At 40.6% G+C, this 18558-nt stretch overlaps 2 protein-coding genes across 3 annotated transcripts in view; one reads left to right on the plus strand and one right to left on the minus strand.

Annotated features, from left to right (window-relative positions):
* Positions 1 to 18558, minus strand: part of LOC134377893 (zinc finger protein 184) — a 944311-nt gene that overhangs the window by 887264 nt on the left and 38489 nt on the right. The gene's annotated exons all lie outside the window — the stretch shown is intronic.
* On the plus strand, positions 639 to 11549 carry ZSCAN26 (zinc finger and SCAN domain containing 26). 2 transcript variants are annotated; one of them, XM_063096712.1, is made up of 6 exons: positions 639 to 756; positions 3848 to 3923; positions 5379 to 5455; positions 5543 to 5860; positions 6163 to 6280; positions 9936 to 11549. In XM_063096712.1, the coding sequence occupies exons 3-6, from the start codon at positions 5441 to 5443 to the stop codon at positions 10835 to 10837; spliced, it is 1353 nt and encodes a 450-aa protein (XP_062952782.1). In that variant the 5' UTR covers positions 639 to 756; positions 3848 to 3923; positions 5379 to 5440; the 3' UTR covers positions 10838 to 11549. The 2 variants fall into 2 exon arrangements, with proteins under 2 accessions (XP_062952782.1, XP_062952781.1); XM_063096711.1 differs by having other exon boundaries at positions 5379 to 5860.

The raw sequence follows: 18558 nt of genomic DNA on the forward strand, positions 1-18558 counted from the left end.
GATTTTTAAAGCAGCTTATTATATTAAAAGACTATAAAAACACAGTTAGTGAAAAGGTGGACTAGAAAGGAACTATTTCTGTTCTCTGCTGTAGAATTTATTTTGGTAATGTGGTATCTCGTGATTTCTCCCGCCTGAAACCCACACTCTTTGCAAAGCTTTGTTGGTTATTCTGTCCCACAATAATAGACTTTTTAAAAATTTACATTAAACCTTTCAATCTAAATATATGTCCATTGTTCAATTTAATTTTCAAAATACTTTGACACTCATTTTTGCCATTGTGTGTGATGATTTTTTAAATCGGGAAGAAATGGTAATGTGCGTGTCTGTTTTATTAATCTGAATGAGCAAAGCGGAAACAGCAGCTGTTTGCGATAACACACAACTGAGCTGGTCTCTTTTCACTTTAATAAAATAAATTTAGGCTTTAAAATGAAGAAGGGCAACAACAAACCTAAGCTCACACCGGCACGCCCCTCCCAGCCACTAGACCTCCGAGGGCGGGCCCGCCGTAGCCTCTACAGCGAGTCAGAAGCAGGACACCATCGAGCCACGGTCCTCCAGCACTCCTAGAGCGGAGACAAAAATGCGCTGGATAGCGAGAGCTGACGCTCAGAGAGAAGCTAGGACGGTGCTTGAGAGCGTTTGGCTTCTTCTGCGGGCCCTAGATCGGGTGAGGTCTGACTGGGCTTCGGGCTGGGGCAGGACTGCGGCCTAGAGGACTGGGGAGCAGCTGGTTCCTGTCGGGTGCAGGTAAACTTTCCCCGACCGCGGGGCTGTGCTCTCTGGGGGCGGGGTCCGTGGCGGCAGGTGTCAGCCCTGGGGCCTATGAGAGGCATGAAGCTGTGGGTCTAGTTAACCGGCACAACCTGCTGCTGCATATTTTTCATCCATTGAGTGCAATTAAAAATAGGTATTAAAGGTAGGCCTCGTTGAGAATATAATATTTGAGCAGAAATCTGGAAGAGTGAAAAGACCTACGTGACTTTTGGGGGTACGAGCTTTCTAGCTTCTAGAGGGAACAGCAAGTGTAAAGGCCCTAAAGCGGGAGCTTGTTTGGCATATTTGAGGAATAACAGGGAGTGGTTGAAGCGCAGTGAACAAGGGTGAATTTTGCAGGGGATTATGTCTGAGAGATTGGGGTGTGGGGGGAGGTGTGTAGAACAAGTGGGGATTTTATTGTGTGAGGAATTTGGTCTTGGTGTGAGATTCTGGAGGGTTTTGAGCAGAGGAGAAAATGATCTGACATGTTTTAAAGCATCTCTAGCTGGGAACTCATTATGAGAATAAATTGTAGGGGGCACAAGTAGAATTCAGGAAAACTTAAAAGTTAGAAGTAATTCGAAATGTTACAAGGAATTCGGGTGGGAGATGAGGATATTTGGGGCCAGTATTGTAATAGAAGTGGTTCAGTGTGGTCATATTATTAATCTGCTTTGAAAGTAGACGAACAGTATTTGCTAGTGGATCAGATGTAGGGTGTGAAAATAAGAGAGAAAGCAAAGATAAAAATCCAAGGTTTGGGGCCTGTGGATGTAAGAGATATTGGAGGATGGATCTAAGGTTCAGCTTTGGGACCTTGTGTAAGTTCTAAAATTCTCCATGTCTCAGTTTCTTTCTCTGTACAGTGAGGTTAGTAATAGTATAGAGTTGTTTGAGAATTAAATGAATTAATACATGTAAAGCACATTGCACAGTTGGCTGGTTTATTGTTTATTATGTTAAGATGTGAAGTGTGAGTGAGCATTAAAGAAAATTGGAGGGTTAAAGCATGTTCCAGGCAGAAGGATTAAGATGTGGAAGAACCCAGGAGCACAAAAGAGTGTTGTAACTTTGAAGAACTGAAAGTAGTTCGGTAGATCCTAAGAAAATTTTAAGCCACATTAAATGTTTTGAACTTGATCCTAAGTATAATGACAAGCCATTGTATGTACCAGGCACAGCAGAGACATAATATTTTATTTCTTCCTGAAAGATCACTGTTGCAAACAGTGGAAAATAGATTGGTGTGTCAGAAAGACCAGTTGCAGTAGTCTGGGTAGGAGAAGATGGTAGCAAAGGGAATGAGGACAAGTGGATCGGTTTGAGAAACATTTAAGTAATAGAACCAATAGAACTTAATTGATCATGTACATGAGATACGAAAAGAGTAGGGAATGGTCAGTTTTCTGGACCAAATAGCCGGGTAGATGTAGCTCCCCCCCAAAACAGGTTATCTAATTAGTTATTATGTATTGTGTTTGACATATTTAATCATATCATAGAAATGAGCCACCGCTAATTCAGCATTGTACAGTATTTATCTGTGCTAGTCAGGGTTCTCTAGAGAAACAGAACAAGTAGAATATCTGTAACTATAGATAGATGGAGATTTATTATAAGGATTGGCTCACATATTTATGGAGGCTGGCAAGTCCCAAGATCTTCAGGGTAAGTCAGCAAGCTGGAGACGTGGGAAAGAGAATGGTTTAGTTCTACTCCAAGTGTGAAGGCCTGAGAACCAGGAGTGCTGCTGGTGTAGTTCCACTTTGAATGCCAACAGATTCAAAACCCAGAAAGAGCCCGTGTTTCAGTTCATGTCCAAAGGCAGGAAAAAAGCTGATGTTTCTCTTTAAAGGCCGTTAGGAGAAATTCTCTTACTTAGGGCAGGGTCAGCCTTTTTGTTCTAGCCAGAACTGCAACTGATTATATGAGGTCCATGCACATTATGGAGGGCAATCTGCTTTACTCAGTCTATAGTCAACCCATTTAAATGTTAATCTCATTTGAAAACACCCTCACAGAAGCATCAAGAATAATGTTTGACCACATGTCTAGGCACCCCATGGCCCAGTTGACACAAAAATTACCATCACAAACCAAACTTTTGTTTTCTGACTAATAATTCTCACTTTTTTGGACTTTTTCACTTCCATTAAGAATACTAGGATTTGTCTTTTAAAATTTTTTTTTTTTTTTTTTCGTGACCGGCACTCAGCCAGTGAGTGCACCAGTCATTCCTATATAGGATCCGAACCCGTGGCGGGAGCGTCGCTGCGCTCCTAGCGCAGCACGCTACCGAGTGCGCCACGGGCTCGGCCCTGTCTTTTAAAATTTTAAGTCCTTTTTTTTTTCTTTTTTTTTTTTAAAGATGACTGGTAAGGGGATCTTAACCTTTGACTTGGTGTTGTCAGCACCACGCTCTCCCAAGTGAGCTAACCGGCCATCCCTATATAGGGATCTGAACCCATGGCCTTGGTGTTATCACCACCATACTCTCTGGAGTGAGCCACGGGCCAGCCCCTTTAGTCCATTTTTTACAAAGAAAAAATATTTATCATTTGGAGAGTGTTACTATGTATACATCCAGGAATATATAACAGCAAGATATATTTGGAGCCTGTCCAGGTATAGCCACTAGTTAAGTGAGTCTTCCCGCCCACCCCCACATGCACATTAATTTCACTGTCAGCAGCTGGCAGATGTTATTTCACTGACCTATCGAGTCACTCAAGAGTAGTCAAAATCAAGAATGGCTAAGGTCCCACATATCAAAGGGCCTGCTCTGAGGGATGATGGTGGTGGAATTCTCTGAGTTTGTTTCTGACATGTTGGGTTTGAGAGGCTTCTGTAGGGTATCTAGGTACCAGATAGACAGAAGGAAACATAAGTCTGGCACTTGAGATACCTGGCCTGAAAAATAAGGAAATCATCAGCATAAAGATAGTAACAGAAGTCACAAACATACTTATCCTCTATGTTACCCTTTCCAAGTTTTTGCCCCATCTCTCTCCTTCTATTCAATGTCTTACATTTTGAAAGAGTAATTTTTACTCACTCTCCATTTTCTTATTTCCTATGACAGGCTGGCTGTTCTTACCATTCCACTACTGAAACTGCCTTCACAGAGGTCACCAATGACATCTGTACTTTTGAATCAGGTCAGTATGTCGGGACTTAGGTTAAGTCACTGTATAGCATTTCATACTCTTGAGTACTGCCTCATCATAATCCCACTTATAAATTAATTAATTCCTACTATTCTTTATCATTATTATCTTATTTACCTCAAAACCTCTTATCTTATTTACCTCAAAAGATAATTAAATATTATCTTCATTGTACAAATAAATAAAATAAGTCTCCAAGAGGATAACAGGAAACTTGCCCCGGGTCATACAGCTTGTAGATGACAGGGCTGCTTTGGAACTCAGGTCTCTCTGAGGCCCAGGTTCCTTCTACCACTCCACACTTATAGAAGTAGACCTCCTTGGCCTTCTGGATACTACTGTCTTTGTTCTTTTCCTACCTCTCCAGTTGTTCCTTCTCACTTCTCTTCCTTATATATAGATGTTTCCCAGGGTTCCAGCCCCACGTAACCATTTCCAAGCCATAACTAACTACTATGCAGAATGTTCAATAGCTCTATGCTCAAACTTTTCTCTCTGTCTAAAAAACCCTTTCTTTTTATCTTTGTCTGACTAACTTTCATTCAGGACTCACTTCTAGGAAGACTTTTCTGACCTGCTACTGGGAATTAGGTACTTTACCATTGTACTTTGCTAGCATCCTGTAAAGGATGTATTCCTTTTGTAAAGGAATACAAAAACAGACTTTATGCTCTATTTGGTCTGCTGGGCTATAGTTTGCCTACCCCATTCTGATATATCATTCATATTCAGATTTCTGAACTCTTCAGAAAATATTTGTAGCTATATTTTTCTTTTTTACATACAAGGGCAAAATTTTACACATTGCATTTACTTGTGTCTTTTTAATTTAGAACAATCACCCTCTTTTAGTTTTCATGAAATCACTTGTTTTGGTGAGTTCATGCCTGTTGTAGTAGACGAGCTAGATTATGGATTTATCTGAAAATTTCCTTATTATTAGATTCATGTTAAACACTTTTAGTAAAAATACTACATAGATAAGGCACATAATGTTGGTTGTCTTAGTATTGGTGTTGCTAGTTTGATCATTTGGTTACATTTGTGATTGCCAGATATCACCTTATTTTCCCTTTGTAATTAATAAGCAATCAGTGTATTGGTTCTTTGAGACTGTGAGAATGTCCTGTTCCCCTACTCATTTTACCCAGTTGTTTTAGCAACAATTTGTGGTCTTTGACCGAATTAGTTATTTTGAGGGCTGCAAAATGATTTTTCAGATATGTTATTCCTGCTATGTTAGCTGGCAATCTTCTGCAAAACAGAGTTTTCTCATTTTATATGTGCATTTAAAAATGAATGTTTCGGAGAAAAAAATGGATAGTAGAAAATGTATAAACCCAATAAGGGGTGGTTGTTGTTGTTGTTGTTGTTATTATTATTATTATTATTTTGTTGTTACTGCTACTATTACTGTTTATATGATTCTTGTTATTATATTTTTAGGAGTATCCCTGAGGATACAGTCAAAAGAAAGTTTTCCAAAGCCAAGCAGTCTGAAGCTGGGGATGGCGACTGCATTGGTGAGTGCTCATTCCCTGGCACCTCTGAATCTGAAGAAAGAGGGGCTTCGGGTAGTGAGGGAGGATCACAACTCTACTTGGGAACAGGGATTCAAGCTGCAAGGAGACAGGAAAAGCCTTCGACAGGAGCCGTTGTGCAAACAATTCAGGCAGTTGCGCTATGAAGAGACTGCAGGACCTCGAGAAGCACTGAGCCAGCTCCGGGAGCTCTGCCGACAGTGGCTGCAGCCTGAGACCCAGACCAAGGAGCAGATCCTGGAGCTGCTGGTGCTGGAGCAATTCCTATCCATCCTGCCTGAGGTGCTCCAGGCTTGGGTGCGGGAGCATCACCCAGAGAGCGGGGAGAACATGGTGGTTGTACTGGAGGATTTGCAGCTGGAGCTTGGAGAAACAGGACAACAGGTGGTAAGGGTCAGCTGTGCTCTTTTTCAGGAAAGCAGGAATTGAGATAGGTGGACATGAGCTCACCAGTGGGAGGAGAACTGCTAAGCTTAGGTTCAGTTTCTGCCCAGTCTGTTCATTTCTGTAGGTTTTACCTCAACTTTACCTGTCTCCTGCCAAGAGGAAGCTGAGTATGCTCCAGATTCCCACCCCCTTTTCTTTGCTCCTCTGGGGTTTCTCTTTTTTCTAACATTGAAGTGTTTTTCTGAACAGAAGTTTCCTAAACTCGTGTGTATTTATCCCTACATGTACCTAATTGTCCCTAGGACCCAGGCCAGGCAAAGAAACAAAAACTGCTTGAGGAGGAGACAGCCCCTCTGAAAGTAGTGCAGGAGCAGCAGGCCCAGCCCGAGTATGAAGTTCCAGAGCCTGAGAAAGAGAAGGGTAAGAACTGGATTGCATCTTCTTGCATATGAGATGGGGTGGACTGTGCAGTTCTCTCTGAGGCCCTGCTCAGCACCTTTAGTGTTTTCTTTTTTGTTTTTGTTTTGAGTTAGCTTTACTGAGGTATGAATTTCATACAATAAAATTTACTCTTTGTAAGTGTACAGGCCAAGAAGTTTACACAAACATGAAATAATTACGGTCATCTAATCAGCACCACAATCAAGATATAAAAGGTTTCCATTTTCCCAAACATTTTAGTTAACAAAACACCAAGGAAAGGGTACTAGGGAGTCTGACCCTTCACCTTGCTCTTCTTTCCCTTACTTAGGGGTAAATAAAAGAAGTAATGCTAGTTTCTCACCTAAGGCAAAGAATCCCAGTCACATGCTTCATGACTCATTTTTTCTTATCTCCTTCAAATAATTGTAAATGGCTACTATGGCTACTGTCTTTTATTTCTAAATGTCACCTGAATTTTTTTTGTTGTTGTTCTACTATATTTTCTTTGTCACTGAAATCCCCCTTTCTAATTTCTGTTTCATACATTTTTCTTTTCTTCTTTCTGGTCTTATACAATTTCTGCTTCTCTCTCTCTCTCTCTCTCTCTCTTTTTTTTTTTTTTGCCTTAGTGTTATCTTGGTAATGGAAGCATTGAAGTTAAGTTACCTCCTGCTCAATCTCCATCATTTAAGCACCATATTTATTAATGTTTCTTCCCTCCTTAAAACTCTTCAGTGAGCTGGGTAATGTTATTCTTTCTTCTCTTCTTGATGTTTGAAAAAATTCATAATAAAAAGTAAAACATAAAAATTAGAAAAAATCTCTACCTTTGGTGACTCCCAGTTAGCCATTAACAAAGGCCTCACATGGCATGTTGTGGGATATGCTTACCTCTCAGCCTCATGTTCACTAACACAACCAACTTGTCCCAATTTTCTTGAGACTTTTCTGACCATTCCACATCCTGGTAATTCCCTCAGTCCTAGACAAATTGGTACAGTCGGTCACCCTATGTCCCATCTCCTCACACTGTGTGTTCCCACCTTGCCGAGCTGCATTTCATTTTCCATTTGCTCCTTGCTGTTTCTCTCTTCTGAGCCTCTTCTGCCTCGTTCCTTCTATCTGGAACATATTTTCGTACTCTCCCTAACTAACTCCTGTTCATCCTTCAGGACCTGTATTAGATATCACTTCCTCTATCCTTCCCTAAGTTGTCCAAGTCTGAGTTAGTTTCCCCGTCTGTGCTCCTAGAGCTCCAAGATATCTCCTGGCACAGAACTGTTAGTATATTGTAGTTTCTGCTTCACTTGTCTTTTTTGCTGGCAGACTAAAAGGGCAGGGGCTGTGTTTTGTTTCCTGAGTCTGCTGCAGTCCCTGGGCTTGAGTAGACACTCAGTAAATGTCTTATTTGGTGAATGGCTGATTTTATATCTAAAGCCATCCTTTACCTACTGTTGCTTTGTGTTGCTCTGCCTCCCATGGATTTGTCACCCCACTTCCCCTGGGTGACGGAGATGCAAAAGATTATTCAAAGCCCATCTCTTCTGAGCAGTGAGAAGCCCCAAAGTGGTAACTTCCCTAGGACCCTCCAGCGAGAGGCAACCCTTTTGGGAAATGAACCCAAAATTGGGGTTCTCTTCCTGCATTTATTTTCCAGACCAGGAAGTTACAGGAAGAGAACATAGGTGGGATTATAGTTTAACAATATAGGCTGGTAACTTTCAGTGACACAAGCCAGATGACATTCCAGTAGACAATTAAGTGATCTTATCAACAACAGCTTGATCTTAGCAAACATTCCTTCTTACAGCAATTTCTCAGTATCTTTACATAACAATCAGTAACTAGTCTGTCCTTGAGCCAGCAATCTTGCTGTGCTACAAATCTTTATCTTACACCAGAGACTTATAGCCTGAGGAAGATTTCCAGTCCTCCACAAGGTCAATATTTGAAACTGCAAGACTTTGGAAAACCAGGCCCTGTGAAGTACATTTGCTTTTTAGTATATTCCACAACCTACTATGTGCTTTCTTGTTCAGTTTCCGAGTCTGTTTCAAAGATCTTCTTCTGGGAGGCTTCTGAGTAAAGTACCTGAAGAAAAGGGGCCTATCTGTCCTGAATAGTCTTGCAGAAACGAACTTAGCCATGTACTCCATGATGGGTATATATTTTAAGTACAGAAAGTGAATGTAGGGCCGGCCCGTGGCTCACTCGGTAGAGTGCGGTGCTGATAACACCAAGGCCCCGGGTTCGGATCCCATATACGGATGGCCGGTTCGCTCACTGGCTGAGCGTGGTGCTGACGACAGAAAGTGAATGTAATGACAGTAGATTCTCGAAAATGTTTTTTACCCTTTGTATCTTGTTATTTTATATTTAAATTTCACGTTGTTTTCTGTTTTCAACCTTTCTCCCTCTTGGTTGTATACGTTGTTATATCGTTACTGGAAAAGAACATCCTGTTCCCTTCCCTTAATCTCTCACTCCCTCCTCTCATGTAGGCTACTTCAGTCTGACTCCCCACTTGCAGAGGGCCTCTACACACAGTACCTTATGTACATTACATAATCTCTCTACTCTCCACATGTGACTTTACTTTCTTTGATGGCTCTTTACTAATCTCTTCATTTTCATGTTTACTTTTGGATCTCATCCCCTCTTTCTTTTTTAATTATCTGCTGCCTCTATTGTGCTCACACCGATTAACCCTCATTTGTTTGTTATTGGTGGTGCTTAGGGTCTTCTTCTTCTGTTTTCTCTATCTGCCTCCCCTTTTACTCTCTCATTCTGACTTTATATTACCGTTCATGCTCCTGGTCTTAAAAAAGTTACCCCATCTGCCCATCCTTCTCACCCTTCTACCTAGGTGTCTGAGCTTAGGTTTTTCTTCATCTTCATTTAATTTCACCTTTGGGACACAGGCCATTTATTCAACAAACATTTGTTTGGTGTCTGTTACATACCAGGTACTCTCCTAGAGAAAACAAAGTTGGCTCTGCATTACTCACAGTCTCTTGAAGGGGAGAGGAATACAGACGTATGAACAAATTATTGCAGCACTGAGATATAAAAGCTCTGTTGAACCACACAGGAAAGTAGTTACTGCTGTCCAAGGAGATCAGGAAAGGCCAAGGCATTTTTGTGAACTTCATGTTACCCTCAAGGTGTTATGGTCCAAATTACCTTTCTAAGATTACACAGGAAGTCCGTAATAAAATTAGCACCACATCGGCATTTCTTTATTTTTAGTTAAAGTGCTATTCCTTTCTTATTGGCTCTAAGGTTCTCAACTGACCTAGCTTTTTTATTTTTCATGTGTCAAATAATTTCCAAAAATATATGGCCATGCCCTTTAAGACAGTTGTTTTGCTGCTTGCTAGCTTCTCTGTGTGTGCTGTTAAATTTTATCACATGATAAAATTTAAACCATTTAAAATAAGTCACCTTCCACCACAATCCCCCAACCTTCCCTAAAGGCAGTCACTGTTAACAATTTCTCATGTATCATTATATATATATTTTATACAAACATAAGTATCCACATTTTTACTTTGCACACATGGCTTGATTTAAATTTTTTTCTCCTGGTTGCAGATTCCTTTCCCCAGGCATCAAAAAGCAAGTAATTGATGGTTTATATTTAATGTTTCAGATGAGGAGACAAGGATTGAGAATGGGAAGCTTGTTGTAGTGACAGACTCTTGTGGAAGCATGGAATCATCTGGTAAAATGTCTGAACCCAAAGAGGCTCATTATGAGGACGCTACCTTGGAAAGGCAGCAGGCCAAGCCCAAGGAGAAGACTGGCTATAAATGCTCAGAATGTGGGGAGGGATTCATCCAGCACTCAGACATGATTGAACATGAGAGTGCACACACAGGAGCAAAGCGTCGTGAATCTGAAGTGTGTCAGAGTTCTAGTCTTACTGGACATCAGAAAATCCTCTCTAGAGAGAAAGTTCATCAGTGTCTTGAGTGTGGAAAAGCCTTTCAGAGAAGTTCACACCTTGTCAGACATCAGAAAATTCATCTTGGCGAGAAGCCTTATCAGTGCAAGGAGTGTGGAAAAGTCTTTAGCCAGAATGCAGGTCTTTTGGAACATCTCAGAATCCATACTGGAGAGAAACCTTATCTGTGTATCCATTGTGGAAAGAACTTTAGGCGTAGCTCTCACCTTAATCGACACCAGAGAATTCACAGTCAGGAGGAGCCCTGTGAGTGCAAGGAGTGTGGCAAAACCTTTAGTCAGGCCCTATTCCTCACCCATCACCAGAGGATCCACAGTCACTCAAAAAGCCATCAATGTAATGAGTGTGGGAAAGCCTTCAGCTTGACCTCAGACCTTATTCGACACCACAGGATTCACACAGGAGAAAAACCTTTCAAGTGTAACATATGCCAGAAAGCTTTCCGACTTAACTCACACCTCGCTCAGCATGTAAGAATCCACAATGAAGAAAAGCCCTATGAGTGTAATGAATGTGGAGAAGCTTTCAGGCAGAGGTCAGGTCTTTTTCAGCATCAGAGATATCACCACAAAGACAAACTGGCTTGATGAGGTATTCTCTCTCTTTAGAAAGTCAGAGATGATACTCTGACAAGCAAATAGCACTTTAGGATAAGTCACTCTAAACAACTGTGGCATCAGAGAATTGTTGGGGGCCAGGTTGGAGGCTGTCTGCCTCCATTCCCTCTCTTTTGTTTCCCTTGAAGTCAGCTTTGGACCACAGTAATTTCACCCTATATGGTACTATGGGATCAAAGTTAAACAGCATTCTCCACTGCAGGACTTCTCAGAGCCTTTAACATGACAAATATATGATAATGTATCTCCAAGTAGTAGAGAGCCTCATGACTAAGTGAGGGCTTTGAAGTCAGCAGCGCATCAAGTGTCCACAGATTTATAAACTGAAGCAGAACAAGGGCAGATTGATATTTTTGCATAGGCTATAGCAACAGACTCTTAGAAAATAAAACTAATGATTTTTGAAAATATACCACTCTCAAAGGTGTCCTGAAGCCCATCCTAGTAGTGATTATTTTTCCCACTGGCTCACCCCCTCCTTCCTACCCGCCTTATCCCCACCGTCCCCTGCCTGCAATTAGTGGAAGCATTTTGGAAAGCAAAGATAATCTTTTGCTGGTTAACTATAGACTTGCCTACAGGGTTAGTTTTATGTAATTTTATCATTTTCCATCCCCATCCCACCACATTGTCTCATTGATTCAAGTTATAAATAAAAATTTTACCTAGACTATGGAAGAGATTTCACAAGTTATTTGCATGAACTGTGCTTAATTAATCCAAATAGCAATGTCTTGTTAACTCCAGTGTCAGTATAGTGGCTGCTGTATTGACACTATTCAGTAAATATCCAGAGAAAAAAATTGGACTTTTTTCCTTTAATATTGATGATGCAATTTTAAAATGTAGCTTGTTCTGGAATTCTTTAAAAGTCAAACAATAAAGTCAACTTGAAGAGGTGATCATGACCTTTGTATTATGAATACCAGTATGTCATGGTAATGATGAAGAATATTAAGCTTAGGGGAATCCACTCCTAAACACATTACCAGGATGATAAACATCACTTATTGACTGGTAGTAGCTGTTGTTAAGTGGACATGTTTAAATTTTAACAGTTTATTTGACCAAAGAAAAACAAAACTGAGCAAAGCAAACAAAACAAATGATTTGTGAATCGGGCAGCCCTCTAAACCAGACCAGGTTCATAGAACTCCAACCAGTAACATGATCTGACAGCATTTATAGGAAACAGAAGTGCAGCGTAAAAGCAACATATTTGGTTACAGTTTAATTGGTTACTTGGTTACAGAGCCTCCTGCAGTTAACTAAAGCTCAGCTACTATAGTTAAACTCCGTATTAGTTTAGTATGTTAGGCTTAGTGCAGAAACCTAGTCCAAATCAATGGCCTTCTACAAATTTCATTTAACACAGCATAGGATGATGCTGTCTGGAGAAACTTCTAAGTCTGCCAGTGTGGGAAGATTGGTAAACTTTCATTTAATGATTAGGACCAGGTTCAGCTGCACATTGTTTAAAAACGAAAGAAATGAGTGACTGAAAAGTTTATTTTTCTTTCTATAGAAAAGGCTGGAGACAATCTGTCCAGGACTGCTAAGGTGGTTTTATGGCATCACTAGGGATCGAAGCTTCTGCCTTTCTGCTTCACCATCCCAGTGCATCCGAGTGCATGCCATCAGTCCTTAAGGTTGTCGTATGATCCTCGATGGCTAATGAAACTTCAACAATCACATGCAAAATGTGGACAAAAGGCAAAACAAAAAGAGGCTCCTCCCAGTTCAGTTAGCTCTTTTTGAGCAGCCTTCCCCCAAATCACTTAGCACATAAGTCATACATAGGCCAAAACTTAGGAAAGGAAGTGTGTCTTATTCTGGGCTGTAGAATGCCCAGCTGATGATGATTAGGCTTCTGTCACTAAGGATAAGGGAATGTCGGAATAGGCACTTAGCAATCTGGCCCACTTTCTATTCCTTTCCACTCTGACTGGGTGCAAGCTGACCAGAGCAATAGTTAATACCATTTTCTAGAGGGAGCAAATCTGTAGGAGAAACAGCCTATAGCATTCTGAGACATTGAAGGATTTCTTGGAAAGTCAGTCATATTCTGTTGCTTAGGAAGCCATAAAGCCATACATCTTTTATTCTGCCTTTATGAGCAAAATTAAGTTGATGTCAGGGATTTTGAGAGCTATGCTGAGGTCAGTACCTAAACATTTAGCTGCATGTTATAGTTTTAAATTATTTGATTCTGTTTAAGAAGAAAGTATTATTCTTAAGAAAAAGCAATGAAAATGAAAAAAATTCAAAGTGTGAAGAGCTATATACCCTTAATTATCTGGAATATTTTTCTTGGCTTTCTCCATGATTATAGAACAGGTATAAACACTCTAAATTCATTGACACCTTAACCAAATTCTTCCTTAGGTTTCCAAAGGAAATGGTATTCTCATTCTCCTGGGCCAGGCCCATTTCTCCCTGGGCATAAACACCCAATAGAGGTATATTTAAATAACTTTTTTATTTAAATAACTTTAATAAGTTATTAAATAACTTCTTTATTCTTGAAAGTTACAGAAACATTGAACAAAGGGCAAATGCCATAATAAATTTAAATTAGGTTTTGCTTGCAGAGTAAGACACTGTAGACACCCAAAAAGTTAAGTTAAAAATCAATTCAGAGGACAGGAACTCAGGGAGGATGTATTGTAGCAATATTGTCTACTGGCATATCTGTTAGGATAGTATCCTGTAATATCCAAATATAGAGTAAAATGGGAAGTCTCTGTGTGTCTCCATATCCCACTCACTCTGCTGTTTAAAAAACCAATAAAGTCATTGTGTAACTTGCCATTATAAAAATAGTACAGAAAGATAGGAAAGGGAAAAACACCCTAATTTTCCATGCTGTAATGTTTTCATAAATTCTTATTAAATTAACTTATGTTTGTTTATGATAGAAGTTCATATTCATTGTAAAAAAAAACTTGAAAAATACAAAGAAAACAAATCTCCCTGTTTTGTAGTCCAGATATATATTTTGAGATACTTATCTTTTTAATGCATAGAAACACTTTACTTTTCTCACTGGAGTTTAATTATATCATGAACAGTTTTTATTTGTAGCAGACAGGACAATCAGTTTACCTTTCTGCTCACCCCATTCTAGTCCAGTCCTGCCATAATCCTTAGTGGACAGTCGGCCATGTGATGCTTCTCTGACCGTTGATGGATGATTGGATCACGAGGGGATCACTAAGCTAAGCTTGGCCATTTAGATACCCATAGGAATTTTACATGGGATTACAGATTTTGGTTAGTCTTTATAAAGTATTAGAACCAGAAAGCAATAGAGATCCGGAACCATATTTGTGGCTACATAAAAACCAAATAGAAACAAAGCAGCCCAGAGACAAGCAAAAGAATGAAATCAACTCCTTAAGCTGGGATCCCATGAGGGCCCAGAGAGATTCAGGGGTAACAACTTCAGCCCTCATCTCCTGAGACCCATCTGCAGGGTAGTCTAAAGAGTCCATGGAATATTCTTGTTTCCTTGCAATAAAGGTTTATTTTAAGTTAGTTTGACAGGATTTCTTAATCTTGCAAACAAATCCCTGATTAAGACACTCAGGTCATTAAAAGTCCGCATGGAAGAGAATTTTCAATATAAACTACACACCATTCTATGGCATATGTCCCCATTGTTAGTCATTTAGGTCATTTACGTTTCTGTGACCATACTTGTAGAATTTTTTCCTTTATTCAATTACCATAAAGTGAATTGATGAGACAAAAGGTAGGCATATTTTGCAAGGCTTTCGATGTATTTACCAAAATGCCCTCTAAAAAGGTTATATTAATGTTTACACCTTGTTAACAGTGTGAAAATGCCCAATTTTCCACACCCATATCAACTCTGGGAATTATCCTTAGGATATTTGACAATCTGATGCATACAAAATGGTTCTGCTTTTTTTTTTTTTTAATAGACTTTTTTTTAGAGCCATTTTAGGTTCACAACAAAATTGGGAGGAAGGTACAGTACAGAGATTTCCCATCTACCTCCTGCTCCCCACACATGCATAGCCTTCCCCATTATCAACATCCCAACCAGAGTCGTACATGTGTTAACAATTGATAAACCTACATGGACACATTATCACCAAAGATTATAGTTTACATTAGGGCTCACTCTTAGTGCTGTGCATTTCATGGGCTTTGACAAATGCATAATAACATGTATCCATCATTATAATTTCATTGAGAGTAGTTTCACTGCCCTAAAAATTCTCTGTGCCTCACCTGTTCATTTCCCCAAACACCCGGCAACCACTGATCTTTTTACTGTCTCTATAGTTTTGCCTTTTTCAGGTGTCATATAGTTGGAATCATACAGTATGTAGCCTTTTCAGATTGGCTTCTTTCACTTAGTAATATGCATTTAAATTTTCCTCCGTGTTTTTTCATGTCTTGATAGCTCATTTCTTTTTTTCACTGAATAATATTACATTGTCTGGACATACACACAGCATAAGACATGTCTATTAAAGGACTGTTACCCAAAATATAGAAAGAATTCTTAAAACTCAACAATAAGGAAACAAACAACCTGATTAATAAATGGGCCAAAGATTTTAACAGACACCTAATTAAAGAAGATATACAGATGGCACAAAAGCATATAAAAGGATGCTGAATATCATATGTCATCAGGGAAATGCAAGTTAAAATGAGATATCACTACATAGCTATTAGAATGGCCAAAATTCAGAGCACCGACCACATCAAATGCTGAAATGCATGTGGAGCAACATGAACTCTCACTCATTGCTGGTGGGAATGTAAATGGTACAGCCACTTTGGAAGACAGTCTGGCAGTTTCTTATAAAACTAAACATATTCTTACCACATGATCCAGCAATTGCCCTCCTTAGAATTTACCCAAAGGAGCTGAAAACTTATGTCCACACACACAAAAAAACCCTGCACACAGATTTGTATAGCAGCATTTTCATAATTGCCCAAACTTAGAAGAAAGCAAGATGTCAATACGTGAATAGACAAACTGGGTCTGTTTTTTAAAGGGTATTTCGTATTTTTACTGTTAAATTGAACATCTTTTCCCTTATTAATTGATCATTTACAATTTTAATTTTGTAAATAGCCTTGTTCACCCCCTTTGCAGATTTTTCTATTAGTCTCTTCTTACTCTTAAAAAAAATAGTGCCCTTAAAAATTAAATAAGAAACTGTATATCAAAAATTTAAACGCACATGCCCTTTGATCAGTTTGATGCGTGGTTCTTTACCTAGAAATATACTCGTAAAGGAATGTAAATGTATTGAATGGTGTTCCCTACATCATTGCTTATAAAGAAAAATATAACCTAAGTATACATCAATAGGTTAAGTAACTTATGGTACATGCATACAATGAGCTACTATTTACTTGTTAAAGAGTAAGTTGATATCGAAAGACTTCCAAGCTATCCTAAGTGAAAAAAGCTAAGATGCAAAATTATATCGTGATTCCGTAAGTGTTTGAAAATATATAGACACATACTTATTCACAAAACAAAATGTTTACCGAGTGCTGCTATGTGGCAGGTAGTGTCCTGGGAAGATATACACTCAACACATTAACAATGGTTAACTCTGGGGAGTGAGACACTTTTCGTTTTATTGTCCTTATGCAACTTGAATTTTTACTGTGCATACATAACCTGTATACTTAAAGAAAATAATTCGTACTGCTTGCTGTATTGTAATTGTTTATTTATAGATCTGTAAGGACCCCAAAGACAGAGATTCTGCTTTGTATTTACCATCCTGTTGGTTTTTAGTTGAAATTATTTACGTGAATCATTGATGTACCTGGGAAGTGCTTGGCCCTTCCGGGTGGGCCTGGGGTCCGGCTGCAGAGAGAGGCCCGGCCCGGGCGGGAGGTGGCAGCGGGGGTCCTCCCGCCACACCAGAGAGACGAGCGGCCGTGCTCCTAGAGAGGCACGGAGCCGGCCGGACTCCGCCACTCGGCTGCCGGTGCGGCGAGGCAAGAAGCCCTCGTCCCCCAGCCCGGCTGCCTTGAGCGCCTGCGAGATCCGCCCGCCCCGCGAAGCTCTGTGGCCCGGGCTGAGGGGAGACCTGCCGGCGCCTCCGTCTGTGGAGCCTCGGCCCCCGCGCTCGCGTGGGAGCCTTCCCGGAGATCGGTCACGTCTTGCTTGTGCACGTTCCCTGAACTTTTAGTCTATTAACCAGCAGTTAGACCCGCACTTCTGAGTACCCACTGTGTGCCAGGCGCTGTGCTAGGTGTCGGGGTGCAATCTTGGTAAGATACGTCTGGGCCTGCTAGTGTCCTGGCTACTGTCATCTCAGCTCCATCTACGTGCATTCATCAAGAAGTCCACCACTATTTGCCGAGTACCAGGTACGTGCTGGGCTTATAGAGTCTGTGCAGAAATAAGCCTCTGTCCTCAAGGAGCAGGGGTTGGCGGGCCGGGGGCGGGGGGTGATCTGTAATACGAGATGGAGAGAGAGGGGCATGGGTAGTTTTCTGTGGGAACGCCCCATCACCACCCGTGTGGCTTGGAGGACAGAACAGTTTTCCTTCTCTGTATATTAGGTTTGGGGGGTGGCCAGGGAAGGTTTTACCTAGGAGGTGACAATTGCACTGAGCCTTGTGAATTTACCGTTAGAAGGTCGGTCTTGGCCGTGAAGTACAAGGTGGGTGGAAAAAAATTGAGGAGTCAGCACGGCAGTGACATGAGGATTCGGGGAATACCATGGCTTTCTTGACGGTATGTCTTTTATTCCAGAGTTAGCTTTATGACTGGAAACGAATGAAACGCTCAGTAAATGTTTATTGACTGACAAACCAGTTAAACCCAGTAAGATCAGATCCTGGGGAGTTTGAATTTGGAGGTGTGTTGAATATGGTCAGAATTATGCTTTAGGGAATATTAATCCAGTGATGATAGAGGAGGGGGTTGGGCAGGAATACCACCCAGAAAATGATTGTAAGAGTGAATGAAATAAAGGAATAAAGGGAATAAAAGACTAAAAAGGAAGGAATGGCTGCAGGAGGCATTTCGGAGGAAGAATTGACTAGACTCAGGGTGATAGTGTACAGGGGCTGGTTTTAAGCTCGAATGTATGGGAGATGGTGGTGACGCCAATAGAAATGCAGAAATACAGAGTGAGTGCAGATTTGGGGGGACTGATTTGAGTTCGGGATGTGTTGAAATTATGGTGCAGGAGAGGCCCACAGCTACTGGCATTTCAGGATGTGAGTCTGGAATGCTAAAGGTAAGTGGAGGCAGACAGAGGTTTGAGTGTTCTTGGAACAAAGATATGTTGAAATTGTGACTAATAAGATCACAAAAGGAGAAAGCAAGGACAGTGAAAAAAAGAACTTCATGTGTGTCTGCTGTTTCTCTTGTTGCATTAAAAAATAAATTAAAACCTCAAACTCAGTGTCTGAAAACAACTTCAGCTTATTATTTCTCAGGATTCTGTGGGTTGACTGCGCAGTTCTACTTCTGTTCTCACCTGGAGTTACTCATATAGCTGCAATTAGCTGGTGAATCATCTAGGCAGTAGGTCCACCTAGGCTTTAGCTTGGGAGCCTTGGCTCTCATCCATTTGTTCTCTCTGCATGGCTAGCTTGGGCTTCCTCACAGCATGGCAGTCTCAAGGTGGTGTGCCAAGAGATACAGAGGTGCTTCTTCTTATGGTGTC

This window comes from Cynocephalus volans, chromosome 5 (genome assembly GCF_027409185.1).
Source record: "Cynocephalus volans isolate mCynVol1 chromosome 5, mCynVol1.pri, whole genome shotgun sequence".
Lineage (NCBI taxonomy): Eukaryota > Metazoa > Chordata > Mammalia > Dermoptera > Cynocephalidae > Cynocephalus > Cynocephalus volans.

Excerpts from the sequence above, each read along its gene's own strand:
- ZSCAN26 (XM_063096711.1), top strand. The coding sequence starts at position 5,441 with ATGGCGACTGCATTGGTGAGTGCTCATTCCCTGGCACCTCTGAATCTG. Across the intron at positions 5,861-6,162 it reads GAGAAACAGGACAACAGGTG|GACCCAGGCCAGGCAAAGAA; the intron begins GTAAGGGTCAGC and ends AATTGTCCCTAG. Across the intron at positions 6,281-9,935 it reads AGAGCCTGAGAAAGAGAAGG|ATGAGGAGACAAGGATTGAG; the intron begins GTAAGAACTGGA and ends TTAATGTTTCAG.